This window comes from Mustelus asterias, chromosome 8 (assembly GCF_964213995.1).
Source record: "Mustelus asterias chromosome 8, sMusAst1.hap1.1, whole genome shotgun sequence".
Classification (NCBI taxonomy): Eukaryota; Metazoa; Chordata; class Chondrichthyes; order Carcharhiniformes; family Triakidae; genus Mustelus; species Mustelus asterias.
The window spans coordinates 55,220,528-55,240,498 of record NC_135808.1 but is presented as its reverse complement, the minus strand read 5'-3'; the positions used below and the strand labels follow the sequence as shown (position 1 = coordinate 55,240,498).

Here is a 19,971-nt window from a genome sequence, read left to right as displayed (position 1 = left end):
CACCGGGCAGCAGCCCCTTGGATCCCATGCCCTCTCACTTTTTCTAGAAGCCTTGCATGGGGGACCTTATCGAACGCCTTGCTAAAATCCATATAAACCACATCTACCGCCTTCCCTTTGTCAATGTGTTTAGTCACATTTTCGAAGAACTCCACCAGGCTCATAAGGCACGATCTGCCCTTGACAAAGCCATGCTGAGTATTCTTGAGCATACTAAACCTCTCTAAATGCTCATATATCCTGTCCCTCAGGATCTTCTCCATCAGTTTACCAACCACTGAGGTTAGACTCACCGGTCGGTAATTACCTGGGCTATCCCTATTCCCCTTCTTGAAAATAGGAACCACATCCGCAATCCTCCGGCACCTCTCCCGTCTCCATCGATGACGCAAAGATCATCGCCAGAGGCTCTGCAATCTCCTCCCTCGCCTCCCACAGTAACCTGGGGTCCATCCCATCCGGACCCGGCGACTTATCTATCTTGATGCCATTCAAAGATTCCAGCACAACCTCTTTGTTAAAGTCCACATACTCAATCCTTTCAGTCCACCGCACGCCCGCAGTACATCCACCCAGGTCCTTCTCCTCTGTGAAAACCGAGGCAAAATACTCATTGAGCACCTCTGCCATTTCTACTGGTTCCGTACAGACTTTCCCGCCTTCACCTTTTATAGGCCATTTTCCGTCACATCTCATCCTTTTACTCTTCACATATTTATAGAACGCCTTAGGGTTCTCCTTAATCCTACCTGCCAGGGCCTTCTCGTGACCCCTTCTGGCTCTCCTAATTTCCTTCTTTAGTCCCTTCCTACAAGCCCTATACTATTCTAAATCCCATTCATTTAATCAGTACTAATTTCTCCTCCCACCACCCATCCATAAATAGAAACATTTTTTGATTTGCTTCCCCTTTTCCCTTCCCCCTTGGTCTTGGTGTGATCCAATTTCTATGAATAATCCCAAGCAAACTTCAACTCAAAGTTAGTTTATTTGCACATGCTCCAAACATGGGAAGAGGGTCTCAAAGTTGCCTCCTTTGCATTACAGTGAAAGAGGAATAGAGAAAGGAAAGATTTACAGACTAGAGACTACAGAGAAAGAAATCATGTTTCATGTGGGTTCCAGAGTCCAGACTATTCCTTCACGAAGATTGATGAGTTGAAAACTGACGTTAGATCATTCACTTTTAGAAACATAGAAACTAGAAGCAGGGGTAGGCCATTCTGCCCTTTGAGCCTGCTCTGCCATTCATTTTATCATGGCTGATCATTGAATTCAATATCCTGATTTCCCCTTCCCCTCATATCCCTTGATCATTTTAGCCCCAAGCGCTATATTTAATTTCTTAAAATCAAGTGACGTTTTGGCCTCAACTGCTTTCTGTGGTAGTGAATTTCACACATTCACCACCCCCTAGGTGAAGAAATTTCTCCTCATCTTCAGTTCTAAAAGGTTGACCCCTTATCCTCAAACTATGATCCCTAGTTTTAGACATCCCCCTCCGTTAGGAATATTCCTTCTGAATCTACCCTGTCTAACCCTGCTAGAATTGTATAAGTTTCTATGAGATCCCCTCTCACTCTTCTAAATTCCAGTGAATATAATCCAAACCTCCTTAGTCTCTCCTCATTTGATAGACCTTGCCATCCCAGGAATCAGCCTGGTAAACCTTCGCTGTATTCCCTTTATAACAAGAACATCCTTCCTCAGATAGGACACCAAAACTGCACACAATACTTGAGGTGTGGCCTCACCAACGTCCTATACAATTGCAGTAAAACATCCCTCTCGCTATGCAGGCCAACATACTATTTGCCTTCTTTACTGCCTGCTGTACTTGCACGCTTACTTTCAGCGACTGATGCAAGAGGACACCAAGGTCTTGCTGAGTATTCACTTCTCTCAGTTTACACCCATTCAATTAATAATCTGTCTTCCTATTATTGCTACCAAAGTGGATAACCTCACATTTATCCACATTAAACTGCATCTGCCATGCATATGCCTACACACTCAGCCTGACCAAATCACCCTGAAGCATCCCTGCATTCTCCTGACAGCTCACCCTCCCTCCTGGTGTTAACTTCAAATGATGAAATATGCATGCATAGGTGAATCAATCTTGAATTTCTAGTAGCAGTAGGGACTAGTTGCCCAATGTGGGCCAGAGCTCCTTGTCTGTAATGCTGCTAGTTAGTGAAATAATAGACTGAGACTTTGTCGTACAGCAGGGCAATATTACTGGTTGCACAAAAGAGGTCCATACCACATGACTCCCACCTTGTCATGCTTTCTTCAGCAAAGGGTATTCATCCCTCATCTGGGTTCCCAAGATTGTTAAATGCCTCAAACATTAAGAATTGAATGGAAGATTGCAGGCCCTTTGTCTTGGCAGACAAGTTGACTTGAGTTAGCTAGCCTGGGTTATGAAATGCAGCTGGCCTTGTACAGTTGTCTTTGAATTTTGTCTGTATAATCCATGATGTGTTGTTAGTGCCTCTTCAGAGATAATCAGGTGTAAGTATCTCTGATTATCCCAGGTAGCTCATATTGTTCGAGGCTGGCAGACAGATATAAATTCAGCACATCTATATAAATATCTTGTTAAAAAAAATACAGGGTGAGGTCTTAGTTCCCGGACATTATCCACATGAGGGTGTGAAAATCATTTATTATCTGAAGACACAGAAAGACCTGTGTAGTTTGCAAAGAACGCTGAAAGAAACAGCAGCTGTAAGAAAAGGCTGCATCATCTTTGTCTTCAAGAAACTGGAGGCTGTAAAATTTTAAACAGCCTCCCAGAGTGAATAGTGGGAAGCTTTTTCCCAGGTCGGAGGTGACGAACACAAGGGGTCACGGGTTCAAGGTGAGGGGGGCAAGGTTCAACACAGATGTCAGGGGGACGTATTTTACACAGAGGGTGGTGGGGGCCTGGAATGCACTGCCAGGCAAGGTGATTGAGGCGGACACGCTGGGATCGTTTAAGACTTATCTAGATAACCACATGAACAGACTGGGAATAGAGGGATACAAAAGAATGGTCTAGTGGGCACACGAGCGGCTTGGAGGGCCGAAGGGCCTGTTCCTGTGCTGTATTGTTCTTTGTTCTCTTTGTTCTTTGTTCAGACTGATTGCTAAATCAAAGTCCACCTGTAAAGAAAATAGACCTCCAGATATGAAAAGCACAAGACAATCCTGCTATATTCCTGATATCCAACTTCAGCTAATTGAGCTCATCTTGACTACAGTTCCAAAATGGCAAAGACAATTTATTTTATGGGACCCGTAGTTACTGTTCTGCGATAGGCCAGACATATGATCTATGAACTATTCTTACGTTTGCAGTTTGTGCAAATACGCTATCCTCTGTAACTGTGCATTTTCTCCAGCATATATGTGTGTGTGTGTGTTCTGATGGTTGGCGTAGAAGTTAGATTTTTCAGATGAATGTGTGAATAAACCAACAAAATCTTCCTGTTATTTCAATTTATCACATGTTCCATGTGCTAAGTTATACACATACCTTTCACTACAAAAAGCAAATTGCTTATGAGAAGTAAGGGAAAGGTTACAGAGGTTTCAGTTCACTCTTGATCCTGTTCATAATACTTGTGATGCCATATTCACTGTACTTTTATCTCTAATCTCCATCAGCAAAATATGTCAAAAGAAAAATGCAGCAGATGCTATTGCCATGATGACGTATCATGTGCAAAGTGGAATATTATCGTTAGTTTCATCAGCTGATGTAATGCCTTGGATTGCTTTATGAAAGAAAGTGTGAACTGCAAAGAAACTGTTTAAAATTGGCTGCAGAAGTCACCTGACCTACAAAATGAGCAAAGTTTGTAGAAGCATGATAACATGGATTACCATTGGTTAACAATGGCTTCACACTTGCCATTGTCTGAACTTTCTGCAAAACAGAAAAACATTTGGCTACCAGACTTCATGATCCCAGAAACTGTCAGGAACAAATAAAGATTAATGAAACTCGTTATTCAAGGAGGGCACTATCTGTTTCGATGGCACCTTGATAGTTTTGACATTGGAAGATTGAAGATCCTTTGATAATATGCATTGCCCTCCATTCTGTGTCAGTCGCATCTGTCACATGAACCACACTTGTGAAAAGCTATGATGTTGGGAGAAGAAGAGGTGAGAGCACAAGTGGAGGAAATAGAATGGATAGAGTCAAGAACCCTGTTAACTACGATTAGAGGTTGAGGAAAAACATATTGGAAATGCTAGTGTGAAATCTAGCATTGTCAGAACAGATGTAGTGGAGTCAAAGAAACTGGGAAAAGTTGTTCTAAGAAAGGGAGTAGGAGGAAGTATAGTTAAGGTAGCTGTGGGAGTTGGTGGGTATCTAGGCTGACCTATATGTGACTCCAATCCCACATGACATATTTGACTTTTAATGCTTTCCGGGAAATTGGAAATAAATACCACCTTGTAAATATTATCCAATATTTATTTGAGACAGATTATATGCCTGGTGCTCAATATTCAGGTACTTCTCTGCTCTATTATGTGATGATACTGTGCCTTCAAGAAATGCATTTGAGTCATGTTTTTGTGCAGGATCTGTTTTCACAGTCTGGTCTAACTGGTGCCGTTGGGTCTGTATCCAGCAGTCCTGTATTATTACTTCAATAGCATAGTTGCTCCTAATTGCTTGAATGTTGGTTTTAATCTGAACTAATGCTGTTCTGTTTAGTGTTCCCCTGGGGTTTTGCAGAGTAGAACTTGGTTGATTGACAGGCAAAATCAAATGACTGGGTGGAGCTAAGCATACACCGAAAAATCAAGGGCAGTCTGGTGTTTGGGATCTTTAGAGAGAGGTCACTTTCGCTATGTCTCTTTCTGTCTCTGAAATTGGAGACTGGAATCTGCTGTAAGTCTCTTCCTCCGACACTTTGTTGTTTGGAGGTGGATCACTGACCAGAGGCTGGAAATCTAGCATCCACATGAGCATATCTATTTTTGGTGCTAACCAGTTCTGAGGAAGGAACTTATGTTTGAGTACTGCTTACAATTGGAACGGTAGAGATAGTTAGCTGTTAAGAATTATAACTTGTCATGTTTAAGTATTTAAATTGGTAAACGTTATATTCTTTTTGTTATATTCTGTGTTCTTAAATAAAGTTTGTTTGGATAAAAACTTCAATTGAATCATATCATAGAAATCATAGAAACCCTACAGTACAGAAAGAGGCCATTCGGCCCATCGAGTCTGCACCGACCATAATCCCACCCAGACCCTACTCCCATATCCCTACATATTTTACCCACTAATCCCTCTAACCTACGCATCTCGGGACACTAAGGGGCAATTTTAGCATGGCCAATCAACCTAGCCCGCACATCTTTGGACTTTGGGAGGAAACCGGAGCACCCGGAGGAATCCCACGCAGGCACGAGGAGAATGTGCAAACTCCACACAGACAGTGACCCAAGCCGGGAATCGAACCCAGGTCCCTGGAGCTGTGAAGCAGCAGTGCTAACCACTGTGCTGCCGTGCCGCCCATTCTAGAGTGGAATACCTTTACCTGGAGCAGAATACCTTATGCTCACCCTAATGCCAAAATCATAAAAAGTTGGGGTCTCGACTAACTTCATAATATACCTTGAAGTTTCTGATCTGGTCCCTAATAGTTATCCTATTTAGTGCCCAACACCTGGTGTTAATCACCTCTTACATGTTTGTGCTCTAGGCAGGAAAAAGTTAATTACCAACTTCTCTAATGCTCAGTATACTTTCCAAATAAAATTGGTGTCATTAGATCTTTGTTAAAACTATTTTCAAGCAACTATACTGTATATTCAATCAGATCCTTGTAAAAAATAACTTGTTGATATAATGTTTTAATATACAAATCAAGGCTAATTGTCTGAATAGAACATTAGATTTTTATAACTAGTGTACTGTTTTAATTAATTCATTATGAAACCAAAATGAATAAACTGTAGAACACATCTCAGCATATGATTTGTTAGCTACTGAATTACTGGTGAACTTTGAAGCCCCATTCTATTCATGCTATGGGTTGATACACACAGCACTTCTCTCAACATTGTACACAAGGAAGCTTTGTGAAATAATTTGTTTCACAACTATTATCTTGATATTTGATTTATTATTGTCACATGTACTAACATACAGTGAAAAGTATTGTTTCTTGCGCGCTATACAGACAAAACATATCGTTCATCGAGGAGGAAACGAGAGAGTGCAGAATGTAGTGTTACAGTCCTAGCTAGGATGTAGAGAAAGAACAACTTAATGCAAGGTAAGTCCATTCAAAAGTCTGACAGCAGCAGGGAAGAAGCTGTTCTTGAGTCGGTTGGTACCTGACCTCAGACTTTTGTATCTTTTTCCCGAAGGAAGAAGGTGGAAGAGAGATTGTCCGGGGTGCGTGGGGTCCTTAATTATGCTGGCTGCTTTGCCGAAGCAACGGGAAGTGTAGACAGAGTCAATGGATGGGAGGCTGGTTTGTGTGATGGATTGGGCTACATTCACGACCTTTTGTAGTTCCTTGGGGTCTTGGGCAGAGCAGGAGCCATACCAAGCTGTGATATAACTAGAAAGAATGCTTTCTATGGTGCATCTGTAAAAGTTGGTGAGAGTCAGTAGCTGACATGCCAAATTTCCTTAGTCTTCTGAGAAAGTAGAGGCGTTGATGGGCTTTCTTAACAATAGTGTCGTCATGGGGGGACCAGGACAAGTTGTTGGTGATCTGGACACCTAAAAACCTGAAGCTCTCGACCCTTTCTACTTCGCCCCCATTTATGTAGACAGGGGCATGTTCTCCTTTTACGCTTCCTGAAGTCGATGGCAATCTCCTTCGTTTTGTTGACATTGAGGGAGAGATTATTGTCGCTGCACCAGTTCACCAGATTGATATGACTCTGCCAGTTTGGATCATGGCAGCATCATAGCAACAGATATTTATTAACTTAGCTATAATCCCTCTATATGAAGGAACCTGCCCCAGAGAGGGTTGTCTTTTTCTCCAGCAACTTCTACAGCTTTCCACAGAAATGCATCCTGAGAAGATGCTAGTCATTCTGGTTTTGTGGCAGCCTTTACTTGTCCTGAGTTGCAGCAGTTGTAAGGCAAGGCAATTAACTGTTGCTTTGTTTGATATGTTTGAAGAACTGTCATATTATGCAAATGATCAAACTTCACATTACAGAGTACTAGTTCTGGACTCAATGAGCCAGATGGCCTCATTTGTGTCGTTATTCTTCCTCATCCCTAGTGCTAACTAATAGGAAAAAGAATTGGGACAAATGGATCATTTTTAGGTTGGGAAACTGTAACTATTGAAGTGCCACAGGGATCAGTGTTGGGGCCTCAACTATTTCCAATTGCTATTGTAATGATACTGTGCTATTGATATATTTTATGTTTAAGGGGGACTGCTGTAAGATTCAAGTTTATTTATTAGTCACAAGTAAGGCTTGCATTAACACTGCAATGAAGTTATTGTGAAATTTCCCTAGTTGCCATACTCAGGCGCCTATTTGGGTCAATGCACCTAACCAGCACATCTTTCAGATTGTGGGAGGAAACCCGAGCACCTGGAGGAAACCCATGCAAACATGGGGAGAACGTGCAAACTCCACACAGACAGTGACCCAAGCCGGGAAGTGAACCCGGGTCCCTGGCGCTGTGAAGCAGCAGTGCTAACCACTGTGCTACCATGCTGCCCCTAGATTCAGTGTCTTTCTATAGGGGGTTTGGAGGGAATTCAGCAGATGCTGGAAAGCAGGATAATTACTCATTTCAGCCATGTAGTGTTTAGCAGAAGGCTTAATGGGCTTTTGTTTATAAATGAGAAAGGACCCTGGGGTGTTTTTTTGATTGAGGTAATGAAAGGTGTGTTTAAGTATACAGGGTCATATGATCATGAGGTTATTGGGAGAACCTCGATTTGCAGCAGATAAATAGTTTCAATTTAGTTCAGTTGCTGGAGTGGGCTGTCTAAAGATAGAAGCCTACAAGTTGTTCTGTCTCTCTCTGAAAAGTTTCTCTGGAACCTTCACAGCTGTTACCACACTGTAAAGCAAGTATGCCTGGGCTTGCGAACTATATTTAAAATTAAGTCTATAGGAAGACTTGCTTACTTGACACTGAAATAATAAGTTAGAAATTAGAGTTGTTTTTCATTTGAAGATTACTCAACTGTTATGCTGTTACACTTTGTTTGAGCTATATTTAAACTGTTATGAATAAAACTTGTTTTGTTAGAAGAACCCTAATTTGTCAGTAGTATCATACCTAGAGCGAAGCCTCCTTTCCTCACATTTATGCCAAAAATAAAAAAAACATTACTGTGGGTCTAATCTGACTTCAATATATCCAGCATTCTAACAATATCGATGACTTGGATTAAGGGAATGACTGTACTGGAACCAAATCTGCTGCTGACATAATGATAGGTAGGAAAGCAAAGAATCTGCAAATAATATAGATAGGTTTAGTAAGTGGGAAAACATTTGGCAGATGGAGTGTAATGTGAGAAAATGTGAGATTGTCCATTTGAAAAGGAAAAATAGAAAAACAGATTATTTACATGGAGAGAGACTGCTACATGCTACAGTACATGTACAGTACATCCTTGTACTTGAATCACAAAAGGTTAGCATGCAAGTACAGCTAGTAATTAGGAAGGCAAATGTTGGTCTTTATTTCCAGGGAGGTGGAGTATGCAGGGAAGTCTTGTTACAACTATACAGGGCATTGGTGAGACTGCATCTAGTGTACTGTTTTGATCTCTTTACTTAAGGAGGGATATGCTTGAATTGGAAATAGTGGGATTAGGCTGATTTCTGGGATGAAAGGATTTCTTAAGAGGAAAGGTTGAGCAGGTTGGGTCTATACACTTTGGAATTTAGAAGATTGGTTGAACCTTATAAGATTCTGAGTGGGCAAGATAGGGCAGATGCTGAGAGGATGCTTCCTCTTGTGGGGAAATCTAGATCTAGAGGGCACAGTTTGAAAGTAAGGGGTCTCCCATTCAAGACCGAGATGCTGAAGAAGAGGACTTTCTTCTCTCGGCGGATCATTAGTTTATGGAATTCTCTTCCTTAGAAAGCAGTGGAAGTTGGATCACTGAATATATTCAAGTCTGAGTTAGACAGAATTTTGATCTACAAGAGAATCAAGGGTCATGGTATTAAGGAGAAAATGCAGCTATTCAGCTACAGTGTACTTCACACTCTCACTCTTGAGAAAACCAGATGAAAACTCTTGGAGTTTCAGACAATGCCTTTAATACAGAGTACTGGCCCGTTCTGCTGCTCTGACTAGTAAACAGTCATTTATAATTAAGAAATTATAGTACAAGAAATTAGCATGTCAAAGATCTACATTTGCACAGAAGTTCTATCACAACTATCGATTCATATATACATAATAGTTGTCCAATTACAACTTGTGCATGTCATCCTAATTATAATATTATCAAGCAATGATCGCGATATGTCTGACCAGTGGTATATATCAGCCTCTCATCTCTCCCATTTCCATTGTCTCTTGTTCTAATGGACAAATATGAACTGCAGCTGCACATTGTTCACTTGAATAGTCCTTGACTCTTTTCTGGGACTGCTTTAATCAAGACCTGTGGTTTTCTCATAGCTTTTCTTGTGTGACTGAGATACAGCTTGCAGCTTATGTGATTTTCAAACTTGTGTGATTATTAACCCTTTCAATGAGGGGGGCAGGCAGGAAATTGGAGTTAAGACCATGGTCAGATCAGCCATGATCTCATTAAATGGCGAAGCAAGCTCAAAGAACAACTGGTGTAATCCTGCTCCTATTTCTTATGATCTTATATTCCCTCCCCCCCCCCCCCCCCCCCACCTCGAGATGGTCAACAGGTTTGGGTTGGCAATGCAGCTTGGTGATGACAGCAGTAGTCAGTGCCCACACACTGGCATGGAGGACTGGCGGCCAGTGCTGGAAGAAAATTAATGACCTCGCTCGGACAGCAAGGGTGAGTGCCCCTCCCATCCTGACATCAGTCCAGTCTGTTGCGCCTGCAATGTCCATGTCAAGCCACATCTCATGGCCTCCCAGCATCTGACCCCTAACCCCTTTGGAACCCCCCCCTTCACAATTCCTGCCTGCCAAGGCACGGCCCCACAGACCCCACCCAATCGGCCCTACCCTTGACACCCCTGGCCCTTTAGCCATTGTCTATCAATCCCCCTTTTTGTCTCTGCAGGAGAAGATGGCCCATAACAGGAGGGAACGAGCCAAGAGTGAAGATGGGGTCCCAGAGCTGTACATCCTCAATGCTTTTGAGGAGGGAGCCATGGAGCTGTCGGGGCAGTCAGAGGAGAGAACTGCAACCGACAGCCCAGCTGGGGTGTGCCAGAGAACTGAGGAGCCACATAACCTTCAGTCATATGATCTATCTCAAGTAAGCTGCAATCTGCCCAGAAACTTGCCCCTCCCATGCACTTAATCATGTTTTATTTTTCAGAAGACAACCCCAATGAGGCTGAGCCACCAGGAGTTGCCCCGACCACACAACTTTTGCCCCCACTGAGACCCTGGTCGACACCTTGGAGGAAGGGTCTGAAGGCAACTCAGACAAAAGCACCCACGAGTCACTGCAGGCATCATAGGCCCAGATATGATCGCCTCGGTTGGACAAGTTAGTGGGGAGACTTCTGGGTCACTTTCTGGTGAGCACTACACAACCGTCGATGCACATCATGTGGAGGCAGGAACATCCGAAGGCTCACGCAGTGGGGGTCTGCCGGAGCAAAGGAGACAGCTGGAGCCCAGAAGGTGCCAGGCTACTGGGATCCATTATCCCAAAGCTACTGGAGATGCATTACCCTGTTCTGCTGCTGCAAGAGGGACATTCAGCAACACTGCAGCGACTGCAAGGCCGATTGGAGAAGTCCCACAGTCTTTAGTCACAGGAGATGGTGCCGGCATTGCGTGGTACCCAGGCTAACACTGCAAGGGTGGCGAGTGTGGGGGAAAGCCTGGGGCAGGAAATGGTCTCCATGGGAGGCGTCAAGTCATGCTAAGTTGCAGAGGGCCTTGGAGGCAGCGTGAGACACAGCAGGCCATGACTGCATGCCTTGAGAACTTGGCACAGTCTCAGAAGACATTTGCTGAGGACTCCAGGGCTTGGCCCAGTCTCTGATCTCTATCAATGAGGGGATCCAGAGCTTGGCCCAAGCTCAGAGCTCTATGGCTGAGGGCATCCAGAGCTTTGTCCAGATCAGAGGGCCTTCGCTGAGAGCACGCACACCATGGGACAGATGCAGTTGGGCTTCCAGGACTGGCAGAGCCAGGTGATGCAGAGGCCTCTGGAGCTCACTGCAGCTGCCCCACTGTCCCATGATGGACAGAGAAAGCGCTGGAGCCCATTCTGGGGCCTTCCACACAGGAGACCCCGACTGTCCCCAGCCCTTATGAATCCCCCCGCTTCCTGACACCGGTGCATCTCATGGGCAGCGGGATCAACAGGGTGGCACAGCCTAGTTTAGTTTATTTATTAGTGTCACAGGCTTACATTAACACTGCAATGAAGTTACTGTGAAAGTCCCCTAGTCACCACACTCTGGTGCTGTTCGGGTACATTGAGGGAGAATTTAGCATGGCCAGTGCACCTAACCAGCATGTCAGATTGTGGGAGGAAACTGGAGCACCAGGAGGAAACCTGCTCCCCCACCCCCACGGAACACCTGCCCAAGGCATTACAGGCCATGGGAGATGGAGCACAGTTGTCTGCCTCCACCTCTGATGTGCATCTTGGGGGCACCTAGATATAGCGGTAGGCCACGGAAGATTAAGAAATTGTAAGGTCACCAAGAGGATATGGCTGAAGGCATGGACTAGCTAGAGTTTGGTTAACTGACACTTTAAAAAAATCACTAATGAATGTAATTGCACCCCACAGCTGTGAATAATCTGTATGTGATCCACCTCGTGCACACATGACCATACCACGACAGTATGCAAATTGGCACAGAGCATTGTGCTGTGCAAGACATGCCCTTCTGTCCACTGAGTCTGTGAACCCCATTTCCCAGTACCTGTGCCAGACTTCTGACTGCAGTGGTACTCAAAGGACTCATCTAAAGCAGCCACAGCAGTGGGGGCCCTGTAGGCTCACAGTGACAGACAGCCTGATTTGGCATTCCAGCACTAAACGGCATGGTGGCACAGTGGTTAGCATTCCCAGCTTGGGTCATTGTCTGTGTGGAGTTTGCACGTTCTCCCTGTGCCTGTGGATTTCCTCCGGGTGCTCCTGTTTCCTCCTACAGTCCAAATGTCATGCTAGTTAGGTGCATCGGCCATGCTAAATTCTCCCTCAGTGTACCTGAACAGGCGCCGAACTATGGCAACTCGGGGTTTTTAACAGCAACTTCATTGCGGTGTTAGTGTAAGTCTACTTGTGACACTAATAAATAAACTTAAACTCCAGATCTGCTGAGGATTGGGGACACCACAGTCCGGTCCAATGCCCCTGGGGTTGGATGGGTAGGGTGGGTGCAGCCCACCCACCCAACTCCCAGGGCATTGGACCGGACTGTGATGTCCCCAACCCTCAGCAGATGTAGACCCAGGCGCCAGTGTGCAGTCAGAGAGAACAGTAGGAGTCAGACTTGTGTGGCACGGGGATCCATCACAGTGTGCCATATAGCGAGTCGTCATCACCCTCATGCCTGGACCATTAACTCACTAACATGGCCAACACAGACCCATCAACCTGGCTTGAGGTCGTTGGACCGATGGTGGTTGGGGGGGTGGGGGGGCGTGTGGACAAGTGGTGGGAGGAGGTTGAAGGCTCCTGATGGTGTGTGGGTAGCTGCAGATTGCAGAAGCGGTACATCACATCCCCTACTTTGTGAACCTTGTGGCGATAAGGGCTCCCTCACCACCCTGCCCTACCGGACCCTTTCCACCACTTGTCTTCCATCCTCCAGCTCCTGTTTGATCTCGTCCTTTCCATATTCCTGGGCCACCTCCTCCTCCCACTCCTCCACAAGGGCGTCAGCCTGGTTTCCCCCCCTCATCCAGGATGCCTCCCCAATGCTGTACGAGGTTGTGGAGTGCACAGCCAACCACCACGATGCGGGAGACCCTCAGGGCGCTATACTGGAGGGCCTCGCCAGAGTGGTCCAGGCAGTGGAACTGCATCTTCAGTGGCCCAATGCACCGCTCGACGATAGCCTGGTGGCAGCGTGGGCCTTACTGAAACTGTTCTCTACATCAATCTCGAGCCTCTGCACTGGTGTCATCAGCCAAGACCTCAGTGGGTAGCCCTTGTCCCCCAGGAGCTATCTCTGCAGCCTGAGCTGGTCCTCAAAGAGTCCAGGGATGTCAGAGGATGTAACTTTTGTGCACGCTTCCCGGTGCCGTGCTCATACGTGCGTGATATTCAGGCATTGGTTGTAGACCAATGGAGTGGAACCTCTTTCTGTTAACATACCGCATCCCTTGATGGTATGGGGCCTGCAGGGTGACGTGCGTCATCAATAGCCCCCTGCATGTGTGGCATCCTGCTGGTGGTGGAAAAGCCTGCAGCCTGGGCTTGCTGTTAGGTCTGGCCCATGTCGAAATTGATGTAATTGCCTGCTCGGGCATCTGTAGCCTTGTGGCCACACTTGAAGACTAGGCGATGCCGCAGAGGTGTTGAGAGCCACCATGATTTTCACTGCCACTGGGAGCGGGTGCCTTCCTGTCCCATGAGGTGTCAGTTCAGACACAGAGGGGAGGGGCACCCTTGTTACTAGCACAGATGGGTTCCCATCGAAAGCAGCACTGCAGAGGCCATGAAGTGTGAGAATCCATGTTAACACCTGCTGAATTCCCTTCATGTCAGCTGCTGCTTGTTACAGTTAGTGGGGCCTGGAATGGAATGTCAACGGTCGGCCATGGAGCCTGTCCAGCAGACAGATGGGGTAACCATTGCAAGATCAGTGGGGTTGGGAGTCGCCCTCATAAGCAACAGGGGGAATGCACGCAACACAAGCCCCAAACCAGTGCCAACTCCTGACCTGAGAACTCCCATACCAGAATAAGCACCCCCCTCTCCCCAAACCACTGCACCCCATGCATCCCCTCCACCCCATTCTGCACTATGGCAGCGGCTGAGACCACCCCTCCCTGCACCCCGGAATTGGTGCCCAGTGGTACTCACCTCCTTGCTCCCCCTTGCTATTGCTGTGCCTGAACCAAACTTTTACAGAGCATAGTGATTCGTACCAGCGTTACATCATGGTGAGGTGGGGAGATTCCGGGAGAGGGGACTGATACCCTGTTGACCTCGCTAATGAATTGATATGCATTCAAATTCATGCTAATAAACTTTGCGCTCATCTTGGGCGGGAAGCATTTCATGCCTGTAAAAAGGGGCTGGGATGATAGCAAGCCGTTTGGCGCCAGGCGCAAATCTGATCTTTAGCTGTGCACGCTTTCTTCCTACTGTGCTACACTGGTCGACGGGCGGGACGAGGTGGTAAGATTGCGTCCATTAGAGCAAGTCATTTTTGCGTGTGTGTAGAACTTCTGTGATTTTAACTCAAGTCTTTTGTACAATTAAGGACTGAGATTTGATTTCAAAGCAAAATTTTGAATGGAATGAGAAAGACGAAATGAGAAAGATGACAATATCCTAATGTCTTTTCCCATGTTAGAGGACCGAGTTCTCAATTGTATCTGAAGGTTGAATTATATTTAAAACTGAGAAAAAGTGTCTGTAATAGTATTAAATTTCTTGTCACTTAGTACAGTTAAGCATAAAGAGAGATCAAAAAATATTTTGGTCTGGGACCAATGAAACCCATGTAGAAACATTTTACAAGCAAGAAGTTGCCCCACATAGATTGCACATTTGTCACAAAATGCAAATTTCGGAATTTGCACCCTCTTCGCACCCTCATCAGTCAAATGCAAATGTGTCAATGACTACAACTGAGATAACAGATGTAGTCCCTCTGAAATTGATTACCGAAAGCCAATTGACCTTTCTTAATGCTATTATCTTATTGTGCATTGTCTCACCTTGATCAGATCTGAAGGAAATTATATTTTGTTAGAGTGAAGCTTATTTTGTAGCATCCTTGCTGCTTTTTTCTCCTGCAGTTGTTCATATAAATTGTAAACGAGCTGCACTGGTTCTCTGGGGTGCTTTATATAACACTGTTGAGTTGCTGGATTTGTCTTAATGAATTGTTTTGCTGTTTCAGGTAACAATAGCTGTTTTTATGGAAAATGTTATTACTGCAGAGAATCAGAACCAGCTTGTGCTGATGGGCATATTATGGAAGGATCTGTCACACTGTGGCTACCTGACATCTGGCCATTACAAAAACATAGACACCCATGGGGCAGGACTTACCGAGAGGGGAAACTAGCCAGGTATGCTCCAAGTCATTTAGCTGCTTATTTCCATGTTTGTCAATCAGTTTTTATTTGTTGCTCCAGTACTTGCCCCACCCTCTTGTTCAATGCCCTCTTCACCCCCAAATAGATATGTCCATATTGGTGGTGAAATGCACAATAAAGTTGTGAACACAGGTTTGTACCTGCAATCTTTCACATAGCGGGTCATCAATCTTGCAAATAACCAATGTGATGACAAGCAAAAGCTTGTCCATGTGGAGGAATGAAAAGGAGGAAAAATTAGGCACATCTATATCTCTGACTTTTCCATCTGACTTGCTGGGGGAATTTTGACAATGCCTTTCCTGACTCCTTGCACCACTTCAGCTGGGCTCATGAACCTTACCAGTGGGTCAATAACCACTTCCCCTCTCTGATTCTCCCTTCAAAATGTCCATTCAATTGCGAACAGGGCTCTTGACATCCATGATTTTATTGCAGATAATTGCACTGATGTCATGGCCTCAAGAGAAATCTGGCTCATAGGTAATGGCACTTACTCCTTTACTAACAACTCTGTGCCTGGTTACGCCCTTCCGCTCTTGCCTCACTCAAACTGCATTGTAGGTATGCAACCCTTATGATCAAACCTTACCTGTCTCCTTACTCCTTTTAGCACTTTTTCTGCTTTAAATACCTCACTTTCATCTATCCCTCACCTCCATCAAAATCCTCATTCTCTAGCCATTGATTTGAATTTGCATATTTTTCTAGTTTTTGCTCCTTTCTTCCCCTCGTGCCCTCTCCATGTTTACCTTGTCCTTGAGAACTGATGTCCTGATCCTATGCCTGCTAAACTGCTGGCCACCCAACTTCTGTGGCCACGATTCTAAATGATATTGTAAATGGCTCCCTCTTCTCATACCCTTTCAAATCAGTTGTTATTAACCTGCACCTGAAAAAAACCCACCTTGTCTCCTCTGTTCCTACATTTACATGTCATGCTGGAGAAGATTGTATCAGCAACAAGACAGTGGAGAAATTCGAACATAAAAATTTATAATCGACATGCTCAGGGAGGAAAAGATAAAAGGGTTCAATTAGGAAGTGCAGTGAAATGGCAAAAACCCAGATTAAGCAAACCTGAAATGCTATGGTGTTTGAATTACTGACAATTATACAATTCATGTTACATAGGCATCATTCAGACAAAATCCAGAATATGTATGCCTTATGTGTTGCAAATCTTTAGTCAATAGCTTCAAGAGAATATGAGAAAAGGAATAAAATTGTTCAAAAAAGGTAATACATAGAAATATACATGCACAAACAGGCACTTAACTGTTTTTTTAAATTAACTTTCATCCCACAGAATGAGCTGCAATACCTCTCAGTTAAAGCAATGTGCAATGCTCTGTCACATAACTGAACTTGGTTTTATGGTATAATGTAAATTATTTACAAACTGTTGGATCTTGATCCTCAATGTAATTATTTTTTATAGGTGGGAATATGATGAGAGTTACTGTGATGCAGTAAAGAAGACCCCTCCCTATGATTCTGGTCCTCGTCTCCTAGATATAATAGACACTGCAATTTTTGACTATCTGATTGGCAATGCAGACCGTCATCACTATGAAAGTTTTCAAGATGATGGTGGCGCGAGTATGTTAATTTTGTTGGACAATGCAAAGAGGTACCTTATACAACCTTCATTTGTGCACTTTATAAATGGCTTAATTAATCCAATAGCACTGTGCCATTAAATGAGATCTAACATCAAATAGAAATAAGGAAGGAGAATAAGTAAAAATGGAGAAGGTTTTGATTTTTTTTCTTTAAATTGATTGTAATAGGCCTTACCTGGATATATTTGCTTGCATGCAAATAAGCTTGCAAAGGGCAAATAGGGATGGGCAATAAAGACTGGCCTAGCCAGCGACACCCATAAGTAAATGCATTAAAAATCAGTGTTAGGTTGGATATAGGTTCATAAAATATGACAGACAGGGGTGTCACAGTGGTTAGCACTGCTGCCTCATAGGGTTCAATTCCTGCCTCGGGTCACTGTCTGTGTAGAGCTTGCACATTCTTCTCGTGTCTGGGTGGGTTTCCTACGGGTACTCCAGTTTCCTCCCACAATCCCAAGGATGTGCGGGTTAGGTTGATTGGCCATGCTAAATTGACCCAATATCAGGGGGATTAGCAGGTTAAATGTGTGGGGTTGCGGGAGTGGGGCCTGTGTGGGATTGTAGTCGGTGCAGACTCAATGGGCCGAGTGGCTGCCTTCTGCACTGTAGGGATTCTATGAATGAAAAATTGGTATTATCTTTCTGTTTATTGTCTTTGTTTTTTTTCACTGTTTTCATGGCATGGCAAAAATAGTTTTTTTTTCCCACCTGGAATGGTCAAGAGTTGAATTTATTGGAAGTAATAGTATAACTGGTTCTTCTATTGGCAGTAGCCCAGCTCATCATGAAATGTAAATTGTGGAACCAGAAAGCTAGTGATGCACCAGTGATTTTTCAAACTTATAGGGTGAAATTATGCAAGCCTTCTCTCCAACAACCAAGCTTCTTAACATTAAAATCAATGGGAAGTGCACCTGCAATTTTCCAGTCAGGTACCCATCATGTCATTGAGGTCATGTTGGTAAATTCTCAGATAATTCTGCCCTGTGTCCTTATTGTTGGAGGCCTGATTTATCTGTTTCATTGTTACATTGCTTTAGTTTAATGTTTTCTCACCGTCTATATAAAAAGTCATGCAATATTTTTAATGGAGAGTTGGTGGCACTTGAGAATTACAAATTTGTTTTCGTTTGGGATATCATGGAGCGCATAAATTGAAACTTATAGTTTACAGTGGCACACTGAATCTCAAAGTTGGGATACAGCTTTGACTTAATTGTTCGATGAAGTTATCGATGCATACTATTATTACAGAATAAATTGCAACATCCAGAATGTGCACATGCAGAATTAAATGTGAAATTCAGAATTTGAAGTTAGAGTTACCCTGCTCCTGAGCAGGCTGCACCGTGACAGTATCTCACCAACAGAGTCTGTAATGAAATACATCTAACACGTAAAATTGTAGTAGTTACTGTTACGATCCCAGTTGATATTATAACTGGACGGAAAGATTCCAGAATGGAATGCTGGCTCAAAACACCGTAACTTTTACTTTTCTTATGAAACATGGGGGAACAGAGTCACGTGACTGCTAATTAGTTTTAACATGAAGAAAATAAAATTATTAAACATGAAAATATTGAATTATGATGCAATACTCATTTAGTCTCCCCCTTAGCTTGACAAATAAACACAGATTTTAAGATTAACATGATTACAAAGTACATCTTAAATTACAATGGTCTCATTAACACAGAGTCCTTTTGTGGTCAGTTTCACACACTCTGCTCTGAACCCAAGATAGTGACTGTTGATTTCCTCTTGGAATTCCCCCAGATTGTCACATTAGAGTTTCCAAACTTCAATTCCAAAAACATACTTTAAAATCTTCCCTCATTAATATGCCTTCCCTTAGTGGTTTGCATTCCAAAATCCGGACCAAGTTTTCCAAATGACACCTTTAAACAAAGCTTCTACTCCACTTTTAACAATGAATTTAGTCTAGGATTTACACCAACCCTTTCAGGATTTTTTTTTACCTTGACTGCTGTATAAAGTGTTCACAATAGCATTAACTCTCAATTCCCAGACTCTTATTAAAATGGCAGCAAATGTTTGACTTACCTCTTAAGTCTGCTGTCCCACTTTAAATCTGATTACTGCAATTGGCCCTTTAACTGTTCCTTGAATTCTTCTGTAAAACACCTTGGCCTCTGTTCTTTTGCCTCCAGTCTTCTTAGACATTCTTTCTATCCCAATTCCCTGATTATCTGGCCTGTAACTTGTTCTTTAGGAAGCATGCGTCTTTGCAACTCCCTTGTCCTGTTAGCTTCTCCTAACAGAGTTGAGATGTTAGCTCCCCAGCATCCTTTCTTCAACTGCAATATATCCAGCTAAAACTAAAACACAAAAGCTTTTTTACCTTACAAGGATCCCCAGTTGATAACCCATGCCAGTATACTTCTGCTGACCTATTTATTCTCACTGTTATTGTGCTCCAAGCACAATAGAAACATAGTTAACTTAACCAACCCCCATGCATACAAACACTAGCATGGATCTAACTAGAAGTTTTACCTTTGCAGGCACAGAAACATTAAATTAAACCTACTTGAACTATATGTCTAATGTTTATCAATACAAATATAAATCCCTTAAAACTACTTTTATTTTGCTAGCATTACCCACTAAATGTGCCCGAAAAGGGCTGGTGCATTCAGTATTAAGTTACCCTAAAATTAATTTTGCTGTCTGGAATTGCATTCCTTCAGAAATTAATTAGCATTGGAGGGTTTTTAAGATTTGTTGTTTCTTTTAGCTCTCTTCCATGTCTAAATATGACTTCTACGCAATGATGGTCTCAGTGAGAACTCTTCAGTCTGGTTGAAGAGGTTTATTATTGCTTGTTGTGCATATAGACACCTTAAGGTGTCCTATAGAGTGGCTATGCTGTATCAGATGCTGGATTAG

The 19,971-nt window shown here is 43.6% G+C and overlaps 1 protein-coding gene across 11 annotated transcripts in view; it reads left to right on the top strand.

Annotated features, from left to right (window-relative positions):
- The window catches only part of fam20b (FAM20B glycosaminoglycan xylosylkinase), a 199,945-nt gene that overhangs the window by 163,592 nt on the left and 16,382 nt on the right, over nucleotides 1–19,971 (top strand). For all 11 annotated transcript variants that reach the window (XM_078218002.1, XM_078217998.1, XM_078217994.1 and 8 more), the window contains 2 exons: nucleotides 15,232–15,403; nucleotides 16,872–17,063. In XM_078218002.1, the coding sequence (XP_078074128.1) occupies nucleotides 15,232–15,403; nucleotides 16,872–17,063 (364 nt within the window). The remainder of the gene's footprint in view (nucleotides 1–15,231; nucleotides 15,404–16,871; nucleotides 17,064–19,971) is intronic.